General features: G+C 37.9%; 1 protein-coding gene across 1 annotated transcript; it reads right to left on the bottom strand.

The window, feature by feature from the left end:
* Window positions 1-630: 630 nt before the first annotated feature.
* On the bottom strand, window positions 631-10,107 carry tmem120aa (transmembrane protein 120Aa). The gene is made up of 12 exons (XM_076101953.1): window positions 9,970-10,107; window positions 8,498-8,616; window positions 8,100-8,231; window positions 7,790-7,849; window positions 7,608-7,703; window positions 3,850-3,939; window positions 3,330-3,395; window positions 3,121-3,182; window positions 2,657-2,749; window positions 2,147-2,211; window positions 1,849-1,917; window positions 631-1,146 (listed from the first exon to the last, which is right to left on the bottom strand). Exons 1-12 carry the CDS (start codon window positions 10,057-10,059, stop codon window positions 1,033-1,035), a joined length of 1,056 nt encoding a protein of 351 aa, XP_075958068.1. The 5' UTR covers window positions 10,060-10,107; the 3' UTR covers window positions 631-1,032.
* Between the last annotated feature and the right edge of the window lie 830 nt (window positions 10,108-10,937).

The raw sequence follows: 10,937 nt of genomic DNA, 5'->3' as shown, positions 1-10,937 counted from the left end.
ACCAGGTTCATATTCACGGGCAGCTATTGTAGTTTAATGTCTCCACCTTGTGGTCATTTTGATGTAATGCAACAATGAACAAAATACTTTCGATAAAGTTTTCAAACATTCTTAGATGGAACAAGGATTGTAGATTTTGTCCACCATCACTTAATGCTTGAAGCATGTTAGGACGGGATCTGTTTACTGCCAGTGTGAACAGAATGATTACAGCAGGTAAACCTGTTTAAATGTTCGTAAAAACACCAGACTTTTGTTTTAGGCCAGGCTTTGAAGGAATACTTCACCCCCAAAATGATCACTTCTATATCAACTACTCCCCTTGATGTTTCCTTGAATCCGTGAAGAAAACATTGTTTTTCTCAAATGCCTCCAGGGTGAAACAAGAATCAAAAGAAAGAATTTCCCCAAGAATTCAAGGTAACACATGGTAAGTAAATGATCATTTTGGGGGTGAAGTATTCTTTTAAATCGTGTAACTATTCTTTAAATGTACAGTGAGACAATGTAGGCCAGAAATACACCTCAACAGTGAGTTAGGATGAGGCTATACTAAAGACACATTATAGGTACAGATGAAGATTAGGAGATCTCGCAACCTTAAATAGTGGCAATAAAAACAAAAACACATGGGGGCTTGGAGTGTTTTATTGGCACTTTTTGTAAGAATAAAATACAGTGCAGTTGCTGAGAAACAAACTATAGATTTCCCCAAACGACCATGATGCAAATAGCTTAGCTATTTCCATATTCAGTAACATTTCCTAATCGGAGTTGTACAATTCTAAGACAGAAAATCCTGCTGAAACATCCTGACGGTGTATTTTATTGACAGGTCAATGGGATAATGTCTATGACCTACCCGTAAAACATATTGCACTTTAAAAATCAATTAAAAAGGATATTGCTAAAAGTAGCAGTACATGTGAATGGTCCACAAGGACAACAATCATGCCATCGATAAAGAGCTCTGAGGAGAATATTAGAGCTAATGGTAACACAAACAGGAGGGTTGTTGGGTTATTCTCTTCCTTATAAGATCTTGGACTTGTCCTGGTTGTTCATGTACTTCTGGTAAACCACTCCCAGTGTGGTGAAGAAGTTTCCCATGAAGAGCACCACGTAAGAGCAGCAGCACATCACAACCTGCACCACAGCAAGACAAAAAAGAAGCTCAGAAGAAGAATGTTTCATAGAACTTTTAGAAAAATATTTACTTCTTCAATATTTACTTCACTTTAATGTTTACTTCACCAAAATATTGAATTACTATCTGTATTCAGGATTTATACCAGAAGTTGTTCAGTCTCCATAAAGTCTAAATAAAACCTATGTGATTGTTACTGGTGGAAGGTGGAAAATACAAGCCGGAATTTTTCTTTTAAAAAAAATGCATGTTGCACAATGACGGTTGTGCATGCAATTGGAGAAGTTTGCACAACGGCGTATTAGGGCCTATGTCAGTAAAAAAAGAAAATTTAAATGACGGAGCCGGGGATAGGAGGAAATATTCCAAGAAAAAACTCAAGAATATACGAGAAAAAAACTTGGATATTGTCTGAGGAAAAACTCATACTGCTTTGACTCTGAGCTGTTCCTGTGTTTGCACTGTACAGATAATACTTGGGAGTATTCTTACAAAAGAAAATATCTGAATCTGATCATTATGACAAAGTTATAGGGCCCATTTCTGATTTCTAAAACAGATTTCTGGATGTTTATCCTCAATAGATATGAGCCATTCTTCCATTACTGACAAGAATGGGATCTATGACTCTAAGAAGAACTGGTATGATATTTCTGCGAGTAAATAAACGAGAGAACGTCGAAGCTCTCCGGTGTACAAACCTGCCACTCTTTACACTCCGGGAGCTGAAACATCCTGAACAGTGTTATGCTGTTGTAGAGCTGCCAGAACTGTAAGAGGAAACAGTCAACAGTCAACAGTCATGAAAGTAAAAAAAAAAGTTCCACGTTTTTCATTTGCATTTCTAAACTGAGATGTTCACACAGACTTTTTTCAGCAGTTTTTAATCTTCAGAACAGGCAATGATTAATATCTACATGTGTTTGGTTTATAAAACGCTAATTAATGAGCCCTAGATGTAATTAGGCAGTGAGCACTACGAGGAGAGAAGCTACTCACATGACCAAAGAACAAGAAAGGAAGCAGGAAGGTCAGTCCTCTCCACATCCAGGACTGGAAACCCTCTGAACACCAGGAGAGGAGAGGAATATATCATTATCATTAGAGGATGATCATGACCCATATGTAAAGTAGACATTTGAGAAATTAAATCATTATTATGATTATGATTATTGGAATCCAAGAAATATTATTCCTTTTTTTGACAAGGATCCCTTTGAAATAAATAAAAAATAATGGTGACCAACATCTGTACTGAGCCAAAACATTGTGCAGTTGAACAAGACTCCACAGCCTGTGAGGCTGTACTTGGCACAGAGTTTCTAAATGTATGATATAAAGTCAGAGAAACTCCAAGATCATCCGGAGTCATCATCTGAGAAAAATGAATGTCTGCATCAAATTTCCAAGCAGGATCATGTGTGCCCCTTCTTCTCGAATTATTTCAGTCATTTATAACAAACATAAACTCACAAGCTGGTGACTGACAGCGGTTCAGAGTGCACTCACCGACTGTAACATCCATGTTGTGTTTTTCTCCCAGAGCTCGGAGTCTGTACAAACAGCCACTCTGGTAGTAGTACTGGAGAAACTGGACAAAGCCTACATCGCAAACAGAACAGAGAACAAAAAAGGAAGTTGATAATTGTTGGCTAATATATCACTTATAAATACAGACTGTTTTCTGTCTCAGAGAAACAGACACATTCACGTGTCCACACTTGATACTACACACAACATCTGCTTTCCTTTTAAAACTGGTGGCATCTTTCTTATCTTTTGGTGCAAACCGTGTACATTTCAACCGTTCAAAAGTTTGTATTCTCCTGCTGCAAAAGCTTGATTGTGCCTAGTCAGATGTCTGAGAGGACTACTCTACATGTCTGAGGACTCTTCTTTATACATAGATGTTATTTTGCATCAACGGTTTGTAAAAAAAATAAAAAAGTCATGACACAGTTTGCATCTCTTACTTTGGTATAGACAGTTTGTTAGGAACTGATTCCTAAACATCTGGTAGAGAGCACCTTCAGGCCTGCCAACAAACACATCTGGTTAGAATAGAGCACAAACCAAAACATTTATCACATTTAAGCTGAAAGTCATAAAAGTCAATGTATCATTATATTTTGTACAGGTATGGTGATAGCGTAAAAAACCCAAAGTGGATAACATCACTCACCAAGTGAGCATGACTCCTGACTGGAAGGTTGACACATAGTGATGGAAAACCCACCAACCTTTGATCCTGAAACAACACGGAGGACTGAAACTGAACAGGACTGCACGTAGAACTGCTAGACCAACAGGATGCTATGCTTGAAGTAGTGTCTGTCCACGGCTAATACTGCTGGACCCATCGGCCGTATATCATTTGTGCTCATTTACGCCTGTATGGATCGCATCTTCTTGTTGTCGGAGGAGAGCTAGCTGTTAGCAGTTTGTATGGCTAATAGAGCTAATGATGGCTGACGGTTTGTGTTCAGAGGGAGCATTAAACATGAAGTGTTACACAGTGAACATCTGTTACATGGGTGAAACACATGTCTGATGCCATTGTGGTCTGGACAGCGGGGCAATTGTGGTTTGTATTTATTCAATCAAACATTACAGCAGTGGTCGTAGCAGACACGCCTGGTGAAAATCTGCACTTTTCTAGTTATTAGAATAAAAACAGGAAATAAAGTAAATTCGGCGCTGACCGTGAGCCGTTGCTGATGAGGACACTCTCCCGGATGGTGAGTGTGCAGTAGTACCACACCAACAGGAAGTTGAACAGGGCATCTAGGGCTCTGAAACAAAAACAAAAAAAAGCTAACATGAAAATATATTAGATATTGTATGTTTTAAGATTTTTTTCAGAAAGCAACTCCTTGAAAAAACCTTCAACGGATTAATCTTCCTGGCGATGGGTTAGAAATTGTGGGATGGAAATCTTGTTGACTTAATTAAGAAATAGTCCATTAATCAATCATTTTGTTTGGACATTCCCTTAGTTACAATAAATTAACTACTTTGTTGCACTATGACAGGGGTTCTTAACCTTTTTGACCTCGGGGCCCAACTTTTCAAGTACAAAGTGTCCCGGGGCCCATTCAAATATTAACACTATTAGTTTAACTAATTGATCTCACTCTTGGTTTGATTTGTATTCAATAACTATATTGTTACCTGTTCAACTCCACCCCTATTTTGGAGCAAAACCCCCTAAAATGACATACCCAAATTAAAATGGCTGTAGCTTCTGAACCACTGTGACTATATGCATCAAAAGTGTCAGAAAACCTGTAGGTCATATAGAAACAGAGCAGTGGGCCTTTGGAGTCAGTAAAAAGTGAAGATTTCTGTCTGCATAAAATAAAAAAGTATCTTTCAGTATAAATAACTGTCTGTGGCTGTATCTGTACAGGTACATGACAGTATATAGCTGTAACTACACTATCAGTGAACAACTGCCTCAAATTTGAAGAAGATTGGACAAAGTATGACTATTCTACAGTGTTTCTTCCATGAAGAGATCCAGGCGGAGCTCTAAAAGGATATTCGGAGACCCAAATGGACACATGGTAACCAAATGATATTCTGACACACTAAAGGTGTTTCTCCCTTTATATTTTGATATTATATTATTTTCCTTTTATTTTTAGCCTTTGCAAATTGCAAAAACTATATATATATGGTCGAAGACGTGGTATGTAAGTAGCAGACTTACTGTGCGTAATGGCTGCGACTGAGCGCACGATCGAGTATGAGGGTAGCTCAGTTACGCAAGGTTATACGTTGTTTGACGGCTTATAGAAGAGGAAGATAAGGTTTGTACTTTAAGTACTAGCGTTTTCTGAAGCTACTAGCTCCATGGTAACATCCGCTAGCACATTGTTGTGTCTGTAATGTGTCTTTTTCCGTCGACATGCTGCAAGATCCGACTTGCAGCGGTTATGGCGACTTTGGACAGTGTGTGTTTGGGCTCCTTTTGTGAAAAATCCATAAGAAATAAAAGAAAATCGATGATTTCTTTGCAAAGATGAGGGTTTTGGGCATGCTGGGATACCAAACACGGCCATGTTTTGTGACGTAGTTTGCGCAAGCAAGCCATAGGAACGGAACGGAAGGGGAGGGGATCGAGGACTCCGGCGTCCTCGCGGAGTTGAACAGGCATGTAATGTTTATGATTCATTAAATGATGTAACACTGCTGCCCTCTAGTGGTTAAATCGTGTAATGTCTATGATTCATTAAATGATTTAACACTGCTGCCCTCTAGTGGTTAAATCGTGTAATGTTTATGATTCATTAAATGATTTAACACTGCTGCCCTCTAGTGGTTAAATCGTGTAATGTCTATGATTCATTAAATGATTTAACACTGCTGCCCTCTAGTGGTTAAATCGTGTAATGTTTATGATTCATTAAATGATTTAACACTGCTGCCCTCTAGTGGTTAAATCGTGTAATGTTTATGATTCATTCAATGATTTAACACTGCTGCCCTCTAGTGGTTAAATCGTGTAATGTTTATTACTCATTAAATGATTTAACACTGCTGCCCTCTAGTGGTTAAATCGTGTAATGTTTATGATTCATTAAATGATTTAACACTGCTGCCCTCTAGTGGTTAAATCGTGTAATGTCTATGATTCATTAAATGATTTAACACTGCTGCCCTCTAGTGGTTAAATCGTGTAATGTTTATGATTCATTAAATTATTTAACACTGCTGCCCTCTAGTGGTTAAATCGTGTAATGTTTATGATTCATTCAATGATTTAACACTGCTGCCCTCTAGTGGTTAAATCGTGTAATGTTTATTACTCATTAAATGATTTAACACTGCTGCCCTCTAGTGGTTAAATCGTGTAATGTTTATGATTCATTAAATGATTTAACACTGCTGCCCTCTAGTGGTTAAATCGTGCAATGTCTATGATTCATTAAATGATTTAACACTGCTGCCCTCTAGTGGTTAAATCGTGTAATGTTTATGATTCATTAAATTATTTAACACTGCTGCCCTCTAGTGGTTAAATCGTGTAATGTTTATGATTCATTCAATGATTTAACACTGCTGCCCTCTAGTGGTTAAATCGTGTAATGTTTATTACTCATTAAATGATTTAACACTGCTGCCCTCTAGTGGTTAAATCGTGTAATGTTTATGATTCATTAAATGATTTAACACTGCTGCCCTCTAGTGGTTAAATCGTGTAATGTTTATGATTCATTAAATGATTTAACACTGCTGCCCTCTAGTGGTTAAATCGTGTAATGTTTATGATTCATTAAATGATTTAACACTGCTGCCCTCTAGTGGTTAAATCGTGTAATGTCTATGATTCATTAAATGATTTAACACTGCTGCCCTCTAGTGGTTAAATCGTGTAATGTTTATGATTCATTCAATGATTTAACACTGCTGCCCTCTAGTGGTTAAATCGTGTAATGTTTATGATTCATTCAATGATTTAACACTGCTGCCCTCTAGTGGTTAAATCGTGTAATATTTATGATTCATTCAATGATTTAACACTGATGTAACACTGCTCCGGTCTGTCTTTGTTCATCTTGCATCGCTCTGTTCTGTTCTTTAATGTAACGTTACTGGAGCTGTTATTAGACTGTTGTGCTAGCAAGCAGGCTCGCGAGTGAGCTGTACCCAGCATGCAGTTCGGCAGTGAAATTTTATAAATGTACAATTATTAGTGTTACAAATTGTTTGTGTCACAGACTGTTGTGTGCTGTTGTGTTTTTCTCTGTTAAAGAGCATTAGTTGTGGGTTGTTAATTGTTGTGTTATAAAGTTATGACCATGACTAGGGTTCCCTCTCAATACATATAAGACAACTAGCGCTAACCGCTGTGCATTAGCAGCAAAGAATACATTTAGCTGCCTGTTGAAAGCAGACAGCAGTTGTTTTGGCTATGCACCGGTATAATGGTGTGTGGAGAATTCATATCATACGGGAAATTAAAACCGGTATACTGCCCACCTCTAGTCTTTATTATAATTTGGACAATTTTGTACCAATATTTGACGGGCCGGATTAAAAAGCCCAACGGCCGTAGTTTGCCCATGCCTGGGCTAGCGGCTAGCTGAGTGTCTTCTTCTGCTTATTGTAGCTTGTTAAACTGACTGACACATTGCCGCCAGCAGGTGGTGGGAAGCTATATTGTAACTGAGTGTCTCATGGAGAACAGTAATATCTCTGGTGTCTTCAATTGATAACCTATGCGGTCCCGCGGCCCTCACGGCCCACAGGTGCAAAACTGAAATTTTTTTGAGGCCCTCTAGGTGGCGTTCGCGGCCCCATCGTGGGCTGGCCCCATGGTTAAGAATCACTGCACTATGAGACATGTTCCTTCATCACGATAGACGTTGAGCACTGTCGTTCCTTTTCTGTCTATCACATAAACTGTCTTGCTGAAAGGTTCTGCAAACATAAACAAGGTGCTGGGAACTCTTACCTGTAGCTGAACAAAAAGCGGCATGTGAAGGAGAACACAAAGAGGATGACCGTGAGGGCCAGTTTGAATTTCTCGTATTCGTCTTTGTAGGCAAATCTGAAACGATGTTAATGTGATGTTGACATGACTTTACTTTTTAAAGATATTGTTTTGGGTTGTAAGAAGTGGAACGTCTGACTTACTTTGACTGTTTGTCGAGGAGTGTTACGTTGACGTTTCCTAAAACAAGAGTGAGGTATAACCTAAACGGGAACAGATGTCAGTCATTCACAATGCAGACATCGTAAATATTGTGATTGTTTTGTGGTTTTATGTCATGAATATATTCAAATAAAATGTGGCGCTTCATTAGCTGGTAGAACACATGTACTATGCTAGTACTACAATGCTACTAATACTTCAACTACTTTGAACAATTTGGAGAAAAAAATACTGACAATTAATATGAAACTCCTCTTTGTCATCCAAGTAAATCATATGACAAAATCACACCCGTTCTTCTTTGGCAGAAAAGCTTCCATCTCAGAGAAAGCATCCGTTCTCTCTTTGATGGAGTCCTCTATTTCAGCGATGGCATCCACGTCCTCTGGATTTAATTTGGGGGTTGGATGATTTTCTTTGCATCTAAAAATGGAAGAAAAACAATATGACATGGTTATAACACAGCACAGACTTGCATACATTCATAAAGTATATCAGGGTATTCAGAAATAAATAAAATTGCCAAAAATGAACGTGCAAAGACACTGAATGCTCTATTGCCAGATTTTGAATGAGCTCAAAGAAGCATATCAGATACATTATCTGAGCCCTTTAGGTCCTGGCCGAGAAGAATACACAAATACTCCCCACAACAAATTCTTCTCAATGTATCTCTGATCAATACTTACTCTTCTAGTGACGCAGTGAGCTCTTTCAGTTTCTTCCTCTGACGAGCTATGGCACCGGAGCAGCTGTCTTGCAGTTTCGCCACTTCCTCAAGTTTCTGTTTGTATGAACGATGGGTGTCCTGAAGGTGAAAAAAAAAAAGGAATACACAAAGTTGTGTTGTGCAGCGCCAATGTTTACATTTTTTATTTATTAAAAAAAATCTGCAAGATAGAGATGGCTTTGATGACAACACATTTAAATGTAAAATACTGTTTGGAAACGGGTTGTCGCGTAAAGAAGCCAGCATAGATATTGATATTGGGGTAACACATGCAAAATACCAGAATGTTTTTCATTATTGAATGATGCATAAATAATATGCCCAAACAGGCTTACAAGAATCATTATTTTTTTTAAAGTGCACTGCATGAAACTCTGTAGCGCATGAAGAATCCACGCTTTACTCTTCTTACTGACCCCGTGTTCTGACATATTAAGCAAACAATTCCACAGTCTCATCATTCCACTTTTTACAGTCTTAGTTACAGTCCCCAAAAAAACTATCTTTCCAAATTCTTGGAATAACTTTTCTTCCTGAAATGAACAATTTGTGTCATACTATGATTTATTGATGACGATGCTGTAAATCATTATCAGATTTAACCGGCAGGGCAATATCATCTATGTACAACAAACACCTAAATCAAGTTCCTCAATTTCAAGAACAAAGTCAATTCCATATATTGCAAACAGGAGAGGAGAAGGAACATGACCTTGTTTAACACCAAAGGGAGAAGTAAACCAATCAACTTGTATATTATTTACTTCTATACAAGCACCAAAACAATGCTTTTAGACACTTTAAGAAAACCTGACATCTGCCCTTGCTTTTAAAAGTTTAAAAGTAGGTTAATCTCTATAAATCTAATCAAAAGCCTTTTGAAAATTGACAAAACATGATTTACTTTTCGCTATTCCTGCTCTTATACTACTTCAAAATGAGTGTGATCAATGCACAATGATTAATAAGGATGCAGCTCGATCATATTTTTTGTTATTGTTTTGTCTTTTGTCACCTGACTTTATTGTAGGCCTATTGATACTTACAGTCATAAACTACCTCTTACTCCCCACTGATTTAATCCCGTCAGTGCGTGTTATTTATGAATGGTGGGACTGTTGTTAGGTATATGCATAGAAAAAGGATCATTGTTGTCCACTAACCATGTGACCTACTAAGTTGCAGCACAATTAGCTGTGTGGTCACAGTGATCACGTGGAGGGCTGCACCCGAATATTGGACACATAAATGTAGCTAGTGGAGTAAAAAGTACTTTGTTTACCTCTGAAATGTAACATTTGTGGAGTTGTAGAAGTCTACAAGTAGCATGATCCCACTGTCACCACCTCCCACCTTACTGCCACTGTTACCCTGAGCAGGGCTCACTCCCCTGGGTGCAGCTGAGGAAAGTGTCGCTGCCGTTTGACTCACCTGCATTTGTTGGTGGTTCTTCTCTAAATCCTCCCATTCGCGCAAGCATTCAGTGAAACCCGTTGGATTGAACATTTTCAACACTGACATTAGAAAAAAAGACTCTCCTGGTGCTGGGTTAACATTCAACCTCTGCTGTGCAACAGTTGTGCTGCTGTCAGTGTCAAAAGATAAACCTACTTCCTGTAGTGCCCTTCATGATAAAAGCCTGAGGTGTGGCAAGAGTGGGAGTTAGAGATCAGGGGCCATTTCCCGATACATTTTATGATTACTCCCTGTATTTATTATTTATGTTTCCTGGAAAATATTTCTGTGTCTATTTTAGCAAGATCTAGGACCAGAAAATGTGACTGTTCTTTTAGTTTACTTGTGTTTTAAAAGTGTGAAAGTTGTTCATCAAGAACATCAAGTACTGTAGGTTATACTTAAGTCAAATTTAGAGGTACTTGTACTTTACTTCAAGTAATTTCATTTTCTGCTAATTCTCTACTCCACTACTTGTACTTTTTTACCACACTAAATTTATTTATTTTTTTAAATAGATATTAGTTCCTTTACAAATTCAGATTAATAATACAAAATATGATCAACAAGTAATTGATGAAACAGTTTTTCTGGGGGACCGTTTAATAAACAAAAGACATACCATTGCAACCCAATTCACAATAGGCCCAATCTATAAATCAGGAGACTGCGCACTGTATTAAACTTTATAAATTAGACCAAATAAAACTATTGAGGAGTTAACAGGCTAAAACGTTATAGCCTCTCTTCTTAGAGTCAATGTCATAAGTAGGCTGCAATTATCGGAACAATACAAACATTCAGGCTCTCTCGTGTGGCTCAAAAGTGTACTGCAGATGTAAATGTTGAATAAAAGACGTTTGCGCTTTTATTTTTTAAGACCACGTAAAAACGTCCGGTTTTATCATAGCTAACGATAACACCCTTTACAAAACTCCACAACC

This window comes from Anarhichas minor, unplaced genomic scaffold (genome assembly GCF_050575085.1).
Source record: "Anarhichas minor isolate MPS153535 unplaced genomic scaffold, ASM5057508v1 ptg000027l, whole genome shotgun sequence".
NCBI classification, from domain to species: Eukaryota; Metazoa; Chordata; class Actinopteri; order Perciformes; family Anarhichadidae; genus Anarhichas; species Anarhichas minor.
Note: the sequence above shows the minus strand (reverse complement) of the source record. Positions and strands in the feature narration are given on the sequence as shown.